Source organism: Neocloeon triangulifer, unplaced genomic scaffold, assembly GCF_031216515.1.
Source record: "Neocloeon triangulifer isolate White Clay Creek 2 clone unplaced genomic scaffold, ASM3121651v1 ptg000008l, whole genome shotgun sequence".
NCBI lineage: Eukaryota > Metazoa > Arthropoda > Insecta > Ephemeroptera > Baetidae > Neocloeon > Neocloeon triangulifer.
This window is the reverse complement of record NW_026775550.1, coordinates 5,233,424-5,254,400: the sequence shown is the minus strand read 5'-3', so window position 1 is coordinate 5,254,400 and position 20,977 is coordinate 5,233,424. Positions and strand designations below refer to the sequence as shown.

At 39.5% G+C, this 20,977-nt stretch overlaps 1 protein-coding gene across 14 annotated transcripts in view; it reads right to left on the bottom strand.

Annotated features, from left to right (window-relative positions):
* Positions 1-1,943: 1,943 nt before the first annotated feature.
* LOC132194826 (protein alan shepard) overlaps positions 1,944-20,977 on the bottom strand; it is a 143,809-nt gene continuing 124,775 nt past the window's right edge. For 9 of the 14 annotated variants that reach the window (XM_059616366.1, XM_059616368.1, XM_059616371.1 and 6 more), the window contains 9 exons: positions 9,514-9,749; positions 9,128-9,186; positions 7,166-7,290; positions 5,316-5,473; positions 5,083-5,251; positions 4,675-4,857; positions 4,515-4,616; positions 4,248-4,387; positions 1,944-4,043 (listed from right to left, as the gene is read on the bottom strand). In XM_059616366.1, the coding sequence (XP_059472349.1) occupies positions 4,022-4,043; positions 4,248-4,387; positions 4,515-4,616; positions 4,675-4,857; positions 5,083-5,251; positions 5,316-5,473; positions 7,166-7,290; positions 9,128-9,186; positions 9,514-9,749 (1,194 nt within the window). In that variant the 3' untranslated portion in view covers positions 1,944-4,021. Of the gene's footprint in view, positions 4,044-4,227; positions 4,388-4,514; positions 4,617-4,674; positions 4,858-5,082; positions 5,252-5,315; positions 5,474-7,165; positions 7,291-9,127; positions 9,187-9,513; positions 9,750-20,977 lie in introns of all 14 variants that reach the window. The other 5 variants (XM_059616364.1, XM_059616363.1, XM_059616361.1 and 2 more) reach the window with 5 other exon arrangements.

Genomic DNA, 20,977 nt, shown 5'->3' with positions numbered 1-20,977 from the left:
AGTGTGTCCTGAACTGCGTGATATAGTATTATATTAAAGTCGGTCTGTGCTGGGGTGGCGAGTGTTCTTTTTAATTTACACGAGTTTATTTTTCTCCGGGAGAGTAGTGTGTGTGTGTTTGTGTGTGTCTCATTTCTTCATCTTATATAAATTTAGAAAAAATTCAACAATCATTTTCCCCTCGCGCTTGTGTTCTGTGTGTGTGTGTTAGTATGTTTCACTTTTTATAGCTAGCTTATACAAAAAATAATTATATTAATCTAGATTTTGCAGTCTTTATAAAAATAATTTATTTCTCGCGACCCGAGCGCCTTAAAAAGTTACGGTGGCGCGGGCGCTTCTTTGTTTTCCGTCGTTTCTTCTTCTTCTTTTAAACTCATCTTCTTCTCTCGTTAGTATTGTGAGGCTATTTGAATACTCAGTAGATTTCCCACGTACGTTATTCCCTTTACACACATTATTCAACATTATAAAATCGTCGAGTAACCGTTGGAAGAGGCGACAAAAAAATCAACAAACATGAAAAATCAATAAAATACATATTTCAACAACAAGGGGAGATAAAAAGGGTGGAAGCTGGGGTTGGCTTTCGCGGGAGGGTTATCGTCGGTCCGTGGAAACGCAATTCCTGCCATCTTCCGCCCGTTTTTGTTTTTTTTTATGTGAGAGGTTTTCACGTTTCATTCGGCGCCGTTTGTCACTTCGCCACTCAATAAAGATCCTGGTAGTCTTATCTTTTTTATTTCAAATTTCTTCAAACATTGTTTTTCTTCTTTTTTTCTCCTGTTCTCTCTGTTTTTATTTTCTTGATGAAACCATTAGCAAAAATCAATTCAAGATCTGCAGCCCAGAATTCATTTTCTCTCTCATCAAAGATGGGAAGACAGGAATGCTCATGTGTGGGCTTCTCGTTTTTGCTCGTGGAACAGAACTTGAACGCACAATAACTTGTCTCAACTACAGTGTGGGTGGGTGTGTGTGTGTCGCTTACTGCTTATAACAAAAATTTCACCACCATTTGTCTCTCTCGATCTCTAATGGCAAGTTGAACAAATTACTGCATTTTAAATTTATCTTTTTTCCTCGCGTTAAAGAACTTTGTATTCTTTAATTTTTACTTTCATCTTCTTTTCGCACTTAACAGAAAATCATCATCATTTTGATATATTTTAAGACTTAAATTCTGCTCTCAAATCTTCTTTCTTTTTACACAGTGGTTGTGTGATTCTCTGTTTCTGTCTGCGCCTTAATTTAAACCTACCAGAGGCTGGAATGTAGCCACACTGACTGAATATTTACAAGGAACTTGAACATTTGCGCCGGCCGCTTCGTCCGTCCGTCCGTCCGAACGTCCGACCGCCGCCCCCCACCAATGGCCTGCGTGCTTCCGCCCCAATACTTCTTTTCACCTGCCGCTTTTATTGTTAGATAAAATAAATTATGTTACCAGCGCGCGTTTTCACAAAATATTACAAGAAAACTAAGGGCACTTGTTGTAATTTCTGAATGGCCTCGTGTATGCCCCAGTTGTGTGTGTGGCGGCGGCCACGGCGGCGGCCAAACGTCTGCGTTTGTTCGGCTACACGCCAACCTCTTTACACCAAAGAACATGTTTTTTTCCTTAAACGTTAAGTTTCGCCTACATAACTAGCTACACACTAGAAGAAATCTTCTCTTTTTCGACTTAACAACTAGAAATTTGTCTACAAACTAGGATCTCTCTCGTCACTCTCATTCGCCCTCTATTTTTGCCGAACAAATAGAGGGAGCCGGGGGCACACACACATACAATCAAAAATGTCTCTTTTTTTATGTAACTCGCTCACTCACGCGCACTCAAAAAAACCAAAACGAGATTTAACAAGAAAGAAGGAAATCAAAGCGCCTTGGGTTTTTGTTTTTCGTCCCGCACTTCGTATAAATTGTGGATTTTGCTCATCAACCTTCCTTTCATTTTCGGGCCTTACAAACTAGTTTCTTCTTTTTTCACTACGCGCTAGGAGCTTAAATCTAATGACACTAAAAGTGCACCACGCAAATTAAAACTCTGCTTCTTTTTTCTCTCGTTTCGCGAAAAGTCATCTCTCGTCGTTTAATGACGCGCGCGCGTGTGTCTCGATCAGGTTCATGCGTCTCATGTCGGAGAAACAAACAAACACTTTCTGGGCCTAACATCTTAATCTTTAAATTATCTACAAAAATCTACAAACTCCGCACTCGAGACGGGCAGCGGAAATCATGAAAGGTTTCTTTTCGCAGTTCTGCAGTTTCCAAAACCATGCGTGTTGTGTGTGTTTGCATTGAGTGGCGCCTCATTCGTAAAAAAAAACAAACAAACAAACAAAGCAGGGCAAATGTTTTCTGTACATTTTTCGATCATTTTGTTCATTGATCTTTCCCGTTATGTCCAGCATCACTTTTTTTACAGATTACGTTTTTTTTTAATTCCTTACCAACCGATCTTGGATTTTTGCAAATCAATGCGCCTGTTCTCATGGTTATTATGTTTTTTCTCAACATCAAATTCGGTAAAAAATATAACTTATCCCCATTGTCCTTTTTCACTGCTGAATAAAAATCTCCGATTCGGACGCCACAAAAAGCGCCCGACTGCTTTTATACTTTTTTTGTGCTAGCTGTTAGTTTGGCATTACAAATCACGTTCACTGCTGTGTTTTTTTCTCATTAACATTTTTTGTTACCATTTTTCGTGAAAAACAAGCTCTTCGTTCGTTTTTGCTTACGTCATTTTTAGATTCGCTACACAGTAAATTGTCTACTACACGTTGTCACATTAACGTTTACGATTTTCAGCCTACGAATAAGAGGAGTCTGGGAATAATCAGTTTGCTATGTGTGTAGAAACCAGGTCCCTGTCAGTTTCTTGTAGTTCTTTATAAAATTTAATTCATCTGCATTTTACAAGTTCACGAAAGGAGGACTTTTAGCAGCTATTTAAATCTGTCTGTTTGAGTTATTTTAAATCCCGTTTTGCTCTATTACAATTAACTACTACAACATATAGAAAAATTAATAAACAATGAACTAGAAGGTAATTTGGCTTTGGTTTCTTTTTTCATCTCAGAGAAAATCCCTAACGTTTTTGTTTCACCATTTCCACTACTACAGTTTGCTTCATTTTTACTAAGGATATTCTGAAAGGCACAATATCTAAATAAATTTCCCATCCATCGTGTGTAAGTGTGTGACAAAAGGTTTCTAATCTCCTGACAAGACTAACAAACACTTTAGCTGATTTATTTCGAAACGTAACAATCTAGACACTAGAAAGGTCAAAACTCATCAACAAGGGCGCATTTGCAACTTTGCAAAAAAAAAAAATCATTGCAAATGACTTGAGAAAATCAATAAATAATTAAATATCGGTTAATAATCTGGTTGGAATGTGGCGCTGAATAATTTAAAAACACGCTACTTTAGGCGATAAATAGCTAATTAAAATAAATACACAAATCCAGGCAGGCGGGCAGTCGAGAGAAGTTTTTGCCTTTTCGCAAATAAACACTCTACGGTCAGTGTTGACACTCGGTTCTCAGTAACAGTGAACATTGAATTTTGATCAATCAATCTGATGATGCATGCTTCGGAAGAATTTGCGGTTTTTGTGATGAGCATACAACAATGCGCTTTGTCAGTAATTTCCTTAACTTCTGCGTCACTCGGTTTCTTACATCTGGTTTTATGTATGTGTGTGATTTTTTTTTCATTTAAATATTTTGACGGGGAAAGGAGGTCGGAAGATGAGAGAGCTTTCTTTCTTTTCACCGCGAATGAAATTAGCCTAGCAATAGCGACGCAAGAGACATTTTCCTAATAAAAAGGGAATCAGCACCAAAGAGCCTAAAAATAACAATTCTCAACTCTCCAGGCAGAAAGGCAATCCCTTGTGTCAATGACTCTTGAGCGTGGCTATCTTGTGGCCCAAAGAAAGCAGCTCTTCTTTTGTTGTGTGTGTGAGAGAAGAAAGAACCTCCTTCGTTGAAATGAAAATGTACATCTTTCAGTCGTATCCAGTCTGCCATCTGCAATGCAACACAATTAAATTGCGATTCGAAACAAAAGGTGGATTTTCCCCCCAAAAGCAATCATTCATCTCAGGGTGTGTTAGAGAGGAAGGGGTGAATTTGGAGAAATTCCGTTAGATCTCGGACAGGATAAGGATGTGAAAATTGTGCCAATCAGAGGTGTGGACATGCGGCAACCAACCTTTCCCCCAGAGTGTTTACTTGGTTGGTTGATTCTGATAGGGCTGATATTCATCAGGTGAGGTTGCGTTTGAGGGCTGTTCAGACTCCATGGGCATTGTGTGGATAATGGAGGCTGCTGGAGGGTAGAAGCCGTAGTGTGGATGTCCTGCCGCAATGTACTAAAAATTAAGGTGAAAAATTTATTAAAAATCTTCACATATGAAATTTCTGAACTGATTTCCGATGTTGCTATAAACTTAATATTTTTCTGAATAATTATATTTTCAATGATGTTTTTAATCTCACCGAGCCAGATGTTCCAAGCTGCAGCGCTGACATGTGTGTTGTGAGCTGTGGGATCATTGAGCCGGCGAACTGCATGGTCGGGTCCGTGGAGGGCATCATCTGCTGGTGTGCAACAAAATTTTGAACCTCTCGTCCTCGCAATTGATTCAAAGTTACAAACCTCGACCTGTTGCAAGTGTGGCTGCATCACGTACTGGGCAGGCATCCACGTCGGGTTGGGCATCGAGTAGCTTTGGATTTGGCCGGTGTACGGTCTGCCGTACTGGTGGTTGAGGGCGGGTAGAAGCTGGGTCGGGATGCCGTTCTGCGCCATCAGCGACTGGTCGTAGGCCACAGGCGCACCCTGAGCATCACAAACAACAAGTTTGAAAGAACGTGGAAAAATATTTTGAAAAACTATAGCAATGAAAGCGAGTTTACCTTGATTTTCTTATCATGAGAGTTTGTCAAAAGAAGGAAGATGAATGTATTAAAGGTTGAAATAAAAAACTGAACGGGTACGTTTTTTTTTTAGAAAAATTTGTCCGAAAGAAACTGATAAATGATTAGTGCTTGGCGCGTGTCTCACCTCGCCCATATCTTTCGCCCACATTCTTTGGTCTGGGCTCTTGTACATAGCGTTCCTCTTTTTGTTGCCCCCATCGGCAAATTTCACAAGGAGAGGCTCCTTGGAGCCCTGCAGTTGTTGCGAGTTGAACATCTGGATTATCTGTTCACACTTTTCCTTTGATTCCATCCTGCAGGGACAAGCATAAATAATTTAAAAAAAAAAATTTATTAATATATTTTGACTGTTTTTACCTGGCAAAGCCAACTCCTTTGCTTTGTCCGCTTGTGTCTCTAAGAATCCTAGTAGATATGACTTGTCCATATTTGGTTAGCAACGCGTCAAGATCATTTTCCTTGTAGTTCAATGGTAAATTAGCTATATATAGGTTAGTCGGGTCCTGCTCTTGTTGCTGCGGAGGCAAAAGGAATTCAATTAGAACTGCGCTCGGACGGTCTAAGGTGTGGGTTTTGTGTTCAAAACGATTTAATTTTCTGTTTGTAAATAGACTGCTTTATAAGTTGTTAAGTTTGGTCTTGCTAAGGTTAGTATATATGTATAGTACTCAAGTATAAAATATTTTTGTAAGAGGAGAAAATTACTCTGCTAGCTAAGAGTTAAAAGAAATGATAACAATAGAAAATGTCGAATCAAATACCAGGCAGTATTGTAAGTAAGTTAAGCTATATGGATAAAATTAATGAGATGTAATAGCAGAGCTATGCCCAGCAGCAATGTATCAAAATCATTTAAAAGGTACCATTAGTAAAAGATTACAATGGAAAATATCACAAAAGCGCTCGAAAAAAGGAAACAAAGATAATAATCTCTGTGAGGTAAAAAAAGGCCTGCGGTTTGAAAATCAGGAGAACGAACAAGGAGACTATGAGAGTGGAAATAATAATAAATTTATGCTTATGGACGACTATTTGTCAGTAGACGGTTGTTTGGGCAGTTACGAGTCTGTCCAGCCAAGAGGAGAGAAAACGTATAAAGAGTGAAAAATGACCGCATAATGACCGTTCCCTGAAAATACTCTTAGAGAAAAAAAATTGGTCCACTTTTTGTGTGTTTTAATCACAAAAGTGCTGAAAATTAGTGTAAGTTTGCATCAAAGGTTTTTTCAATCAAAATGGATACTGCTGGTCTACATTAGTATTTTGCGCTGCTCTAAATTTGAAAAGGGCTTGTTGAAGTTTGCGGAACTAAAAACGTTGAGGTCTACAATGCTGAGGCTCTGATTTAGAAATAATTTACCAATCAATCAATAATTCGTTAATGTATAAAGAAAATGAGCAATAACAGCCGCTAATCAAAATTGTACAATGCAACACATGAAATTATGAGACTGCAGACTAAAATCGAAATGATATGTGTAACAATAAAATATTGCAGTTGCATGATCCAAATAATGGCGATTACTGCAAGGCTAATGTATCAAAAAACCAGACAGCTCTCTATTAAAGTAACATTTCCACTCTATTTCAAATATCAATCGATGATTATGCGAAAAGTTTCAAATACGGAAAAACTGCTTGAAAAAATAAAAATATATTTTTATAAAAAAAAGAGGAAAAAACGGAACATGTTACTGCGATTTTAGCGCATTTGCTCTCAGTTCTCCAGACCTGACAATAAAATGCAGCAGATTTGAAAATGTTGTAATCAAAAGGAATTGTCATCATAAGTTTTGTGGTTAGTTTCGCGCCGGGCAACCCGCAGGCGATGAAATTCCAAGATAAAACTCACTCATACCCTTTTAATCCACGAAAAAAAAAACAAAAGAAAAGTCTTGATTACCAACTTTTTGAGGTAACTCTAATTTATTATGAGAATTAATATCTAAAGCTAACTAACATACTAAATTAATGGAGCTTCAAAAGCGGAGAAGTGAAAAATTTCAAGTTTTTTTTCCCCCCAGAAGGCCTGTCTCAGAAAGGTTAGGAGTGAGCGTTACTCGGGGGGTAAGAATGAATTAATTATTGTGCCGCACGGCAGGTTGCCCGGGCAGAAGATGAGTCTCGCTACTAAATGATGGTCTAAGGAATATACTTGGCTACTTAGTGTGGTTATACTCTCCCACTAGTTTGTCATGCAAACGTACACTTTGCCTACGATGCACAAGTGAGATACCCACTTTGGCCATCTGAGCTTGCACCCCTTTTGCTTGCAGGGCTTTTACTGCGGTCTCGGCAGCCACCGGGCTTTCGAAATCGACAAAACCATACCCTAAACAAAGAGAAACATCATTAGTCCAGTTTACAGTCGACTTGCTGAAAGAAAGAAAACAATTGTTGGTAGAAAAAGCATTGCAATCACTTAAATGCTGATATTTTAATCTGAATAAAAAATAAAAATTCGTAATTATATATTAAAAAATGAAAATACTAAGTATAAATAATTTGGTGCAGTTCAACCATAAGAAAAACACGCAGCATCAACTGTCTAATAATTATCAAAACTCTGTACATCTATGATAGAGAAAGAACCAGTTTGGCAAAACCGAGTCGGATCTCAAAATTGGAGGACGTGTGATTTTGGTGTCATCAAATTTATTATAAAAATCAGTTTACGTAGCACGGACATCATGCAGAGTGCTGTTGGAAACAAAAATAAGGGACTTTTGGCTGTGAGCGGCTGCCGGCGGGCGCGTCCACCAAGGAAATTGACTTTGCAATGTAGTTTTATCACTTCGCACTGCCAGCGAGCGAACGGCGAAAGTTTGATCAAAGCGAGCGAGCGAGCGACACACACGACTTTGTGCCAAAGATAAAACCGTCTCCTCGTCGCCGAGTTTGCACCAGGAAATTCATCCCGGCCGACTTAAAATTTGACTCAACCCTTGTCAAGTGCACACACTGGGATGGGGGTGGCTGAGGCTTAAGGTGAGACGAGACGCTTCCGATAACTTTTTGGTCCAACAAAAACTTGTTGAGTTCTTAACGGCGGATTACGTTTATGAAATTTTAAATTTTCTCCAAGGGAATAATATATTTATCTTTTTAATAAAATTTATGGAATTCAATAATTATGGAAACAAATAATTTATTGCAACCTTCCTTTTTTCAACTCACTTATGAGGCGTCATTATGATGTGATGACTCATTTTTTTTTATATGTATTTGCGTTGAATATATAAATCATTCTATCTGAATGATCGTGCTCATCTGTAAAAGTAATTTATCCGGTGCCAAAACAGCCCTCGGTATAAAATTGTGATCGATATTTGTACCGGAAAAAGAAGTTGACTGACGTCAGTGCGTATCAATCAAAGTTCCGCCTCCGCTCGCGAAACACCCCGACTTTGCGAATATGTAAAACCCCAAGCGGCGCCCACAGCACAAAAGTAACTTTCGCCAAATAATAATGCTAAAAAAATGGTCATGAAAAACCAGCGCAAAAACTGTTCCAGGAAAAAAAACTAACTGGTCCAACATTTACTGTGTAAATACACCATAACTACCAACGAACGAACAAATATGAGAAAGAGTGGGAGTAAAAAAATAAAATTTTCAGACTGTGCTGAACGGCGGGGCTCATTTCCAATCGAAATAGGCGATTTTGTTTGACTTTGTGAGAGATGATTGAAATTAAACTTGCGCCGGCAACTAGGTAGGAATTAAAACTATTGGATGCAGAACTAACAACAAGTTGCCTTGGCGAAGAATAAAAAAAACTAATAATTGTAAAATGAGGGGATTGATGAAAATTAAAATTAATTTCAAATTGATTCGGTTTTTACTCACAGTCGTTCACACAGTGTTTTAATTTGTTTAAAATGGAGGAGCACCAACTAGAAAACACAGTCTAAACGTGTCTATTATTTAAGTGTCAGCATCGTCGGGAGAGGACAAGAGTCGCAAGTGTTTGATCCAATCAGAGAGCGGAGTCGAATGACACAATTAATGGATTTAGAGAGATAGAGAGAAATATATAAAACGTGGATTGGTTTGATTCCAATGTATATATTACCGCAAGCATCAAAATTATGTTCACAATGCAGAGACTATGCGCTTCTGAAGTGTGTGTTCTAAAAAGCAAATCTACTGAGAAATATAAAACATACCTTTACATTTATTAGTATTCTTGTCCAGAATGGCTTTTGTTGAGGTTATGGTTCCGTACCTGTTGGCAGAAGAAAACGGAGCTCTTGAGTGTCGTCAAATTGGACGGAAAATTGCGGGCTCGACGACGGAGGAGCGAAAAAGAAGAAGAGAAAGGAAGGAAAGAGACTGGCGTAAAGCGAGCAGCCGCCCTTCGCTTTCTGAAAGGATATTTAATAATGCAAAGCAGCTCAAATGACTGCGGAATCCATTTTGCGACAGACGCTTGTTTACAGTGCCAAGACAAAAAATTCAGAAGAGAGGTGGAAATTTTTTCTAAGAAATCATCAATTTTTTCTTTTATTTTTCAAACGTTTTGCTTGAAACTTGAATGAAACTTGCTACTCACTGAGAGCACATGGCGACCAGGTCCTTGTCCGTCGTGTTTTGGTTGAGGCCCCTGATGTACAGGTTGGTCTTGGACAGTTGCTCGGAGCCGGTGCCGCCGGTGCTGACGCTGGTGCTGATGGTGCCATTTTGCGAACCGGCGTTGCTGCTGCTGCCGCTGCTGTTGGTGGTGGCTGGCGAGGCAGCCGTCGGCACCCGCTGCTGCCCCTGGGGCGCGCCCTGTGCTTGGTTAGAATACTGAAACAAAACAAAAAGAGAATTATAGTTATGCACTCGGGGAAAATTTTCGCAGAGCCAAAAGTCAGTAGATGCAAAAGAAAATATTTGAAAATTCTCTCAAATTGTAATTTCACTAACAAAATTATATTTAATTTTTGAAAATACTTTCGGTGAATTTGAATGCAAAAATCAAAGTTTTAAAATTCTAATGGTAATTGTGCATCGTGACCTCTGTTGTCATGCAAACTGACACGCCTTTTGCAATTCCAAAACTTGATGAAATCGACCTTAATCTGATAAAAACGAGTCAATTTCTGTCACTTTTGCGCCGTGTTCGGTTTTATCTGAGGTTGGCCGCGAATCGCTGATTCTCGCACCTCGAAACCACTTGTCCGAAAACTGCATTACTGGCTGATTGAAAAGGCAGCCGGGCTGATTGATGGCGGTCGGTGGGAAACGCGAGTGTTGGCCGCGGCCGATAAGGGGGCTGGCGAGCGGCGGACCCACCGTTGTGATTGTCATTGATGATCAAATAAACGAGCTGGTACATCATGAAGGCGAACAACAGCACCATGATTACGGCCATCACCAGCAGCAAGTGGTGCAGAAATTTGACAAAGTCCATCTTGCCGGTCCGGCGGTGCGTCGGCCACTCATCGCACGCCCCTTCGACCCCCGCGCACCCCTGTTTAATCTAATTTTGCGGCCAGAGAGGGTGGCGCCGCACCCGTACGGATTGTTATTGCACACAACGACCGATGCGTTTGCATTGTTGCACGGTTGTTTGTGTGTGTTTTTCCTTTTTTTTTTCCAGTGAATGGGTTCGATGCGCGGGAAGAAGAAAAGGAGGGAAATTCCGCCCTCCTCATTATTTTGAATGGCATACAAAGGGGAGAAAGAAAGTGCCTGCCTCTCGACGGCGGAATAAAACTTGATGTGCCGCGAGTGAAATCGAGAACAAATAAATGGCGTTTGCAAAAGTAGCAGAGGGAGCAAAGTCTAATGCAGCTTGATGCACTTGAAACGATTTCTACGAAGAACTCCGTAACTTATGTGCAAGACTTGCGGTGAAGCCAATTTAAATAAATGTTTGGCTCTGAAATTTTATTTATTAAATCTGATAGATTTGATAGCACGTCAAAATTTCAGCACATTATTTGGTTGAAATTGATTATGCAAAAAATTAATAAAAATTTAATTTAAAATGAAAAAAAAATCAAATATCTTTATTTTAAATGAAGTTTGAAAGTTTTATTTTTAGTGAAATTTGAAAATTATTATTGTATGATGTTTGAAATTTCTGAAAATTATTCGTCCTTCTTATAAATATGCAGAAAACTGAGTTTTCATGCTAAAATGTTCTATTTTGGCTAAAAGTTGGTTGCGAAAATCGTAGATTGGGTCGTGGTAAAGTGGTAAACACGCCTCTCGCATCTCTTTTTCTCTCCGGCTTGGCGCGAAAAGCAACGAGCACCTAAGCGTGCACCACATCGTGTTTACAAGTGGAGGCACGAAAGTATGAACGCACTTGCTAGGTGTGCAGGCACGTATAGCGCAGAAGAGTACTTTAGTAAGGCGTCTCGCGTCGAAGATGTAATGCAATTAGTGCGCCAAGGTTGGCAGAAGCTCTCAAAGAATGTCCGTAATTATGTCAGAGCCGAATTTCCTGGACGAAAATTTTCATAATTCAGCAGCCGGGCCGCAATTAGCGAGAGCGCGTCGTCGTTAGCAAAATTTTCGACTGACGCGCGCGCGTCTTGTCGTAAAACCTTTCAAACCATTTTAATTTAAGTGCCGCGCCGCTATTTAAGCGACCATTATTAAAATTAATGAAGGCGCACGCGAGAGAGCCGTGCTCACAAATTTCTGAAACACGCACTTATGTCCCCGAAAATGAGAGGGAGAAAAACATAAATTCGGCCGGGGCGCGCGGGGGTGCTTTTGAAAAGCCAGCCGTGTTGAAAAGAAAATTTATTTAATTGGACGGGAAATTAACTCGGCCATGACAACTGCAAAGTTTTGGCTGCGTTAAAATTATTACAGAACTTGCGCATGAAAAGTGGTAGAAACAAATCACGTCATACAAAAATTATTACTGAGAAGAGATTCCGTTCTATTTTGAGACACCTAAATATGCTAATGAAGCTCGATTTAAAAAAATTGTGCTAAAATTGAATGCGTTTTTTCTTTTAACTTTATTTCATTCCAAAATTTGAAATTTACCAAATAGATGTGGACCATAAATCTGCAAAATTGACTCATTGAGTAAGAGTATCTGAAAATCTCTTTAAAATTATTTGAAATTAAGATTTTTCCAAAATTTTTTGTAAAAACTTCCTAACGTCAAGTTTTTGATAGTTTCCCTGAATGGAACTGATATCAGGGCCTTCTTCTAAAACTATTTTCCACAAAAGTTTTCACTTCAAGAATTTCATCTTTTGAAATTTCCATTCCGTTTTCTTTGAAAGTTTCCAATGTTGCACTAAAAGTCATCATTGCTCCCGAAATCGCATTGTTATGGCAAATCCGAGCACCTTTTTGACGACTTCAGACTTGTCTCACTCAGCACACCGGAGACCAAAAAAGGTCTTGTATGATCAAAAAGTAGCAGAGTTTTACAACAGGCCATTTCCAGCGGAGAGGGCTGCTTTTCTCAGCGAAACAACTCGCATTTTTACTGCAAAGCCTAAAAGTGTGTTACTGAGTGATAAAATTGCATGCTGCCGAATCCCATTTTGCCTTTGCTCGGCGCGCTGCACGTCTTTTCTTTTCGCTCGGGCGCACTCCTTTTTTATTTCCGCGCCACCGACGCCCTTTTTGTTCTGGGGCGCGGGCGGACAGCTGCCGTCCCCTCAGCTTGCGGTCGCCATCGATTGCCAAGCACCGCATCCGCAAATATTTTCGAAATTAAATTCCGGCCGAAAACAAACACAGCAAAAGAAAGAAAGCGGGGCCGAAGGTGGTGCGGCGAAAGAGAGAGAAAAGCGAGCAGTGCGTTTGTTGATGGGATACGCGCGCGGTGACAGATGGTTTCATGAGACTTGTATTATGCCGGTCCCCGATGCATACAAGAGCGACTCGGATCGATAATCCACGCCCTGGTGCCACGCAGCCAGCGACAGAGAAAGGGATGCCGAAACTGCATAATTCAGCACCGCCCCGTCACATCACCCTCTTTGCCCAAATGACAATTCTCTTTCTCTCAAACACACACTTTCTAATTAAGAACGGCACCTGCTCTCGCGGATTTTCGCGATTTTTAATTAGGGGGGAGATAACAAGTCGTAAATTTCTTTTAATTCGCACTGTTATCTCTTCTCGTGTGGCCTTTGTCGCGCGTGAAAAAGTTTCGCTTGGGCTTAAGATGCATGCGCGTGGGTATATTTATTCAAAATGACGAAGATAAGGAGAATTGCGCGTGCGGCCGAATTATTCAAAGTGGCTGTTTAGCGCTAATTTCAGTATTTTGGGGATTACTAACTTGAGAGAGCAGGATTAAAACTTTGCAGCTAATTCCTCTGTCTTGATACACAATTTTAAATTAAAGTGTACAAATCAAAAGTGCTTTTACTCTTTTAGAGTTTTTACAATGTTCAACGAAACTAAATCTTGTAGTTCCTTTCACTGAATCAGGATTTGTTGAGGGCGGTACATTTTTATTTTCGTATTCAGGATATCCAGGGAAAATGTCTTATTTGGATATTTTATACAATTTTGATAATATAAAAACAGTTATTGGGTGTTTTAAATTGCTTAACCAATAAAAATCCCGCCCGGCTCTGTAAAAAAGTGTATTTAGATTAGAGCGATGCTTCTACAAAATCATAACTCCGGGCTAAAAGAGAACGCTTTTAAAGAGCATTCAAAATTCAAAATTTGATACGTCTTTTAAATATTTAAGTATTGGATTTCCAACTATCTTATTTTCGTGTGCTCGTCTTTTACAAACTGAATAACCCGCGCATTCAATCCGCCCGTTTAAACACAACTCGGTGCACAACTCTCTTGAGAGTCGAGTCGGCTCCTCATTATTTCCTCCAAATGCGAAGCTTTCATTCAGTGCACATCCTCGGCAGTTTCGGATTAAATGCTTTTTAAGAGCGGCGCCATAAAGATTCGCTCGACTCATCAGCGCTAAAAGCGCTCGGCGCCGCGAGATCGATCCAGTTGAAATCAATCGGCAAATTCAATCACGGAGAAAGGGAAAAAATAAAATGCAACACAACTCTATTTGTTTTTTGATCGATCGCACTTGTTTGCAGTTTTGCTGAAATTCGGCTCCGTCGAGCCCTTGGGACGAATTGAGCGCCGGCGGATCCAAATTGAGTGGCGCATTACTTAACTCGGCGTTGCTGTTGCTTTTTGTTTCTCGAAGGTGCTCCGGCATGAATAAAACATTCCGACACTCTCCTCCTCCTCAGCGCGCAAAATGACATTAGGCAGATGGATTCTTTCTTTCAGCTTTTTTCCCGACAGACGAGCCCAAGTCGAGAGGTGAAAAGAGGAGAATGGGAAAAAGGCAAAGATGTGGTGAAAAGACCCAAGATGAATATGCCAAACATTCGTCCCGCTAAAATTTTGACACAGTTGAGAAAAGATATTAAATCCACCTGGCAAGAATAAGGAGTGGAAAGTTAACTTAAAGTAAACTTACAATAAAAAAATTACCCAATAAGAAAAATAAGTGCTTGCCTTCTGCAAGCTCATTAGGGCACAGGCCGATAAGACACTTTGTCTTCGCCTGACTAAAAAAAAATAAATTGGGATCATTGAGGTTTAAAAAAAGTTATAAAAATAATTCAGTGCAATTTGGGAAGAATTTTTTTATGTGTCTTACACTATTTTGCATAAAAAAATCATAATAATAACTTGCCTTTTAACTAAATGTTTAGTAAATATTGAATTTTTTTAACTTGGTTATAAAATATATAAAGCTTTAAGTTCTTATAGCTGCAAATAAAACTATGTCACAAATGCACTTTTAAGTTATACAAATAATTAACTAATAATTTGAATTTAATAAAAAACATAATTTACTAGTATTTAATTTATTTATCTAAATTATTTAAAGAAGAAAAATGAATAAAAATCAATCAATCCTAAACGTGACATTAAATTTACGTTGCCTTAGAAAAAAGTAAGAACTTTTGAACTGACTCATTCTATACATTTTCTGGCACCCGTGCTCACGCTTTGTCCCTGTTGTTAACAATAGGACCGATCTGAATTGCAGATGAGCAAAGTCGCCACTGACAGATAACGCACGCGATACTACAAAAAAAGCGAGGACCGGTGCAAAAAAGCAAACAATTAAAAAGGCTGAAGCGATGCCGAAAAAAGCAAAAAGCTGAAACTCTTTTTTATTTTGAATGAACGCGGAGCAGAGGAGACACGGAATAATGAAAACGCCGGCAAATTGGTTTTAAATTCAAATGAACAACGAGTCATTTGTAATTGTCAGCGGCGATCTTTTTTCCCCTGGTGCCAGATGCGCGCGTTGGCGGAAATTCGGCGTATTCATCACACTGCGCCTCCTCTGCCCTTTTGCGGAAGAAATGACGCGTAATAAGACACTCTTTCTGATTCGAGGACTTTGTTTCCTGCCCTTTTTCTCTTGCGAGTCCACGTCGGAAGGAATTTTTGAGAAATGAGGTTGAAAATGGGAGCCAGTGATGAAGCAAAAACAGAGGACAAACGACACAGAAGAAAACAGAATTGCGACAAAACGCAAAAAAATCATTATATTTGGGTCCTTCTTTTTAAATATTTTGTCCATATCTTTGCAACTGACAGCGTGTTTCAAAAAAATTTACATTTTTATTGATTCTTATCCAATATTATGCCATTAGTAAGGATAATACTAATAAATTATGAACCATTTTTAGGAAAAAATTTCATTTAATTTTAGCTCTTGATCCAGGCCATTTTTCATTAAACTCTGCAGCGGCGACGAATTAAACAGTCATTATGCAGTTGCCAGAGTAGATCGCATAATTCAGAACCGGCAGCGCGCTTCCGAGGGCATTACACTTGGAATCAATCATATAGGACTGATAGATTTGCAGTCAGCCGGCTCGACAGGCAGCCGCCGCAGTTTTTCCACGGCCATCCATTACCAGCAAATACGTCACTTGTTGTTTTCGTTCGCGAATCTTTGACTGATTTGCCGGACGAAAGAGGGGAGGAAACGACGGAAAAATAGCAACACCGCAGCCCAAGGGCGGAACGCGCCAGAGAGCGAGGTGCACGCCTTGCTGAATAATTTTAATTGGCTGCTCGTCCTTTTGTGTTGCGTCTCGCAGAAACACACACACGACAGCAGACTGATAAAGGCCGACTTCTCGCTATACAATGTTGTGTTTCTTGGTGGCTTTTGAGTCACAGCGACTTCGAGTCTAATAATTGGCTCCGATATAGAATGGGTAAAAGTGAAAAGCCATGAAACCAGGGAAAACTATTTATATCATTAGCTGCTTGTGAGTTGTGTTGAGTTCTTACTACACAATGCAATATCACGTTGTACACGCAATAAAGATCATCATCATTATTATTATAAAGCACAAACGCTTGCTTCTATGGAGGCTCATACAGCAGCAACCGCTTCCAATTTCCTTTTGATTTTCTATTATTTTCTTTAATTTTGTTATTTCCTGGAATTTTAGAATTACAACTACAGGATGAACTGTAATAAAATTCCTTGCTTTTCTAACTGAAAATTTTCCTCACAATTAATTCATCTCAAATTTACATTTTAAATGAATCGTGATGGAATCATCGCAAAGAAAAATTAAATATCATATATTAATATATTAATCATTATTTATTATTCTTCAAAAATTTTGACTTTTTTTTTATTAAATTCAAACACTTGTCTTTAGAGCTTTTCAGAGCAATAATAGGTGTCAGTGTTTCCCAAACGAAACTTGATCGCAATTTCAGATTGTGAAATTTAGATTTAATGACAGTTTGCCCGTTATATTCAGTCTGGCGAGCAAATGTGCTCATCAGTTAACATGAGCACCAGCCGATATAGCTTGGCTGGACTTGAACCAATCAAATAATGAATTTTTTTTCTAAAAAAAATCAATTGAGTGGTTTCACCCAGCGATTCCATTCACCGCACTCTCTCCAGCAATAAGCGAAACAAGCGGCGAATTAGCACTCAAGCCCAAAATCCAAAATCCGCGAAACGCCAACAAGCGCCACCGCGCAAACAAGATGAGAAGAAAGGAATTGAATAAAAGAGCAAACTACCAAGCCGCGGAGAACATCTGATATAAATAAACAATGAATTTTTACAGATGGGACCCGGTGTACAAAAAAATTCCGAGAGAAATTTACGCTTCAAATTTTATTGCGGTTTTCGCTGATTAAAAAAGTTTACGCCGTTGATTGAAAAAAACCACGGCCGGATTAATCGGAGTGCCTTGGAGGTGCGCAAATAAATTTTTGCTCGCGAGCACTCAAAACAACTTCTTGTTGCTCTTTAAATATTTAACAACTCCCCGGGGCTGCTTTACCTTCATTATGCTAAACAACAAAGTTGAATAACGTACGGCGCGTGCGAGCGTAATATACGCCGTATATAAAACTATACTAGGAACTTAAGCGGCGCCTCTCTCCAGAATCAGCAAAAATTGGCACCAGACGTTGATGTCTGGCCCAAAAAGTTTTTTATACAAAAAGGATAATTTATTAAAATTCATAATCTGAAAATTCTGAGTTTTCTTCGATAGTGCTCTGATCAAGTCTCTTGATATTGGGTGTTTCAGCAAACATCTGCTAGCTGTAAAACCTTGTTCATCTCTTTATTCCAATTTAAAATTAGTCTATTTTGATTGTTGATTATTTGTCCACATTATTGCAAATGACCGAGAATAAATAAATAATGCAAAGTAATGGATATCACCCACGCTAGGACAGTAAAACATTTAACTTACACTGTTAGTGGCGCTAAATTAGACTACGTTGATACTGAGCGACTGCTCGGCGTGCACATCTCAAAAGATCTTAGATGGAACCACCACACTGGTGTTGTGCGCGCAAAGGCAGCGAGAAATCTAAGTTTCGTCTCGCGCAATCTGCACGGATGCACTCCGCGCGTGAAAAGGGTGGCCTACCTGACGTTGGTGAAGCCTATTCTATTTTATGGCACGCCAGCCTGGCACCCCGGAACAGACTGCACAGTTGAAAAACTCGAGCGAGTGCAAAAGCGAGCCCTGCATTTTATTCACGGAAAGCATCTCCCCCCAGTTAGAGAACAAAAAATCATGCCCGTGGATATGCAGCTCAGATATACTGATTTGAATTTTTTTAAAAGATGTGACTCGGGAGTTACCGACATGGACGCGAAAGCGCGCATTAATATGGGCATGCAGCTTCGCGGCGACAGTCAAAGCCATCCGCGGCTGCAGCAGCCGGACGCGAATACAAAGTTTGGACGCGAAGCTTACTCGTACCGCGTCGTCAAACCCTGGAATGACTTGCCACCCGCAGTGAAGGGTAGTACCGCGGCACAGTTTCCATCTCTGTGCAAGGCGTACTTGTGGCAAAATTTTAGTGTGTAGTAATATTTCTCAACCCCCCTTTTTTTTGATGGCTCTAGCGGCCGGTACGCTCTCTTTCGAAGGAGAGGGTCCTGTGCTTTAGCAAGTTGTTTGCTAGCGAAAAGCCATTTCTCCATTCACCCTTCACCCCTTATTAACAGTATGTCTCTTTTAAAATGTATTTTCAGCTTTTTCTGTACTTTTTCTGTATAGTTTTTTTTGCTGTATTCATGACATGACTGTATCGAATGGAGAATAAATAAATAAATAAATAAATAAATAAATAAATAAATAAATAATAATAAAACAAAACCAGATGTAGCCAATTCTTCTAAAAGCTGGAGAGACGCGGAAAAAACGCTGACTTGGAGGAAATGAGTCGTTAGCTGATGGCACCAAGAGATTTTTCTTATTTGCATAAATCTTTTAAGACAGGCCGCGCGCACGTTATGATCTGTGCCTCTCTCTTGGCTCCTCTTTGTTTTACCTTCTCTTGACCTTTTTCTTTCACAATATCCCTCTTTGTATATCAAAGTAAACAAAGCGCAGCCCTCGACTCCTCCTCCTCTCTCTACTGCAGCAGCTTCCAAAGGCATTTTTTGTCTCTCCTCTCCCTTTATTTGCTCATTAGTGAGATTATTATTATTCCAAATCTTTTCATTAGCATTACAATCAGCGGGATTTTGGCCAAGCAGTTAAGAAGCATCATCTCTCAGCAGCAGTGATAAAAAGTTTGCCTCTCTTCGGAGTTAAATTAGTCTGGAATATTTATTAACGAGAGAAAGAGATTTTTCTTTTGGAAAAAGTTTCTCCTTTTCATTAAATTCTTTTCGGTGCCGCGAGGTACCGAAGAAAAATGCTGAGGGCGCAAACAAGCAACTCTATTTGAGAGGGGCAAAAGGGTGAATTTTAAATTAATCCGCGGCAGACGCAGATTTTACATCTCTTCCTTCGGCATTCCATCAAGACGAAAATAATCCGAATTATAACAGGTCAGCGGATTCGAATTCCGCTCTCAGGGTGAACCGAAAAAATGATGAGAATGCCGGTCGCGTTTTTGACGCGCGGAGGCGATATTACTTTTTCTCGTTGCAGCCGAGATTGACACAAAAGTTAATGGCGGTGCTCGAGCAAGAGAGGGAAAAACGTCGCGCGCCTCTCCTCGGGCCGTAATAATGTCGAGCCGAGTGAGTGACTGAACGTCGAGTGTACCTTGTATAAATTCCGGCGCATTCTTTTTGCATGAAATGATTTTTATTCATGCGTAAACACTCGTTTTTATACCACAACCGCGCGCCTGACATGATACCTTGATAATTTTCTTACGAGATGCGCTGCACGACATTATGCCGGCTTGATTTTTCATATGCCGCGCTTGTTATTCTTTTTTTCCGCGCCGACTCCGCAAAGCTCAAAATAAAGGGAATTCGAGCACAAAAAAGGGACGGCTTTTCGTCTGAGCGCGCTTTCAGAAAGAGAAAAGTGCGCTGCCTCGCATTATTGGATGGCCGAAGTGCGCGCGGATGATATAAAAAAGGGAGTTTAAACTTACAGTTTGTACATTTTGTTTATAGTTTTTATACAGATTCAAAATGTGTGAAAAAATGAGGTCTGAAAATTCAATTTAGTTTAATAAATTTGATAAAAGAATAAATAATAATAATAAATATAAACCTGTGGCTTACATAATTTAATCTGTCATAAAATAAAACATAATTTAATTCTTCCGTATACCGTACTTACTTTTACTTTTTTTCATTCTTTTGACATGGAAAAGTGGGAGCAAATGTTATTCACCTCGGGTAAAAGTTCAATCTTTTTCTCAATTTAATGATTTATAGACTCAGTTAGTTTTTTCATCCATTCACCTACGAAATTTTAGACTTTATGATGGAAATAATGAATTAACTCTTCAAGTGCCTCTATAATCTCTATAAATTTAACTTCATAAATTTATTCCTCTACTACATTTGCATTTTTGCATTTTTGAGGCATATGAGTTCAAATACTATCTTCTCTCTTTCCCAATTCATTATTTTTTTGTCCTGATATAATGGCCGGTTGACTATTAAATTTTTACAGAAAAATTTCTAAATATTAAATTTTTGTCCCACTTTCACTTTTTAAAATCAGCCCCTTTTGCTCAAGACCCTTAAACATCGTCGTCTGCTGGAAAATTCGGCGCCAAAAGAGCCTCATTTGCAGCGCAAAGAGCGGAAACGCACGTCATAAAACACAGAGGGTTGGTCGGTCGCTTATGTGCTGCAAAAAGTAGCGACGGGCGCGTGCATGTTTGTGGGTGGCACAATAAGATTTTTTACTTGGAATATCAAAGGGCGAGATAAAAGATGCAGGCGGCCGCAGCACGAGAGTGGAAAAGGGGGCTCTCATTAAAAATACATTAGCCTCCACTCGACGAGAAAAGAAAGAAGGAAAGAGGGCATGAAGCACGTGAGAGGGCTTCATGTACATTGCCCCCGGCCGCTTTCCTACGTAATAATTACACCCAGCATTGACGAAAGAACGAACGGCCTGCCCGTGATGCCCGCTGTTGATAAGTGAATTAATCAAGTTGGGCTAAAAATGGGTTAATTAAGAGAAATTATGTTGTATAGCAAACGAATCACCTTTAATATTTATTAAATATGATTTTTTAAATAGATTTTGTTTTCAGAGAATAAAAAACGCAACAAGTAGATG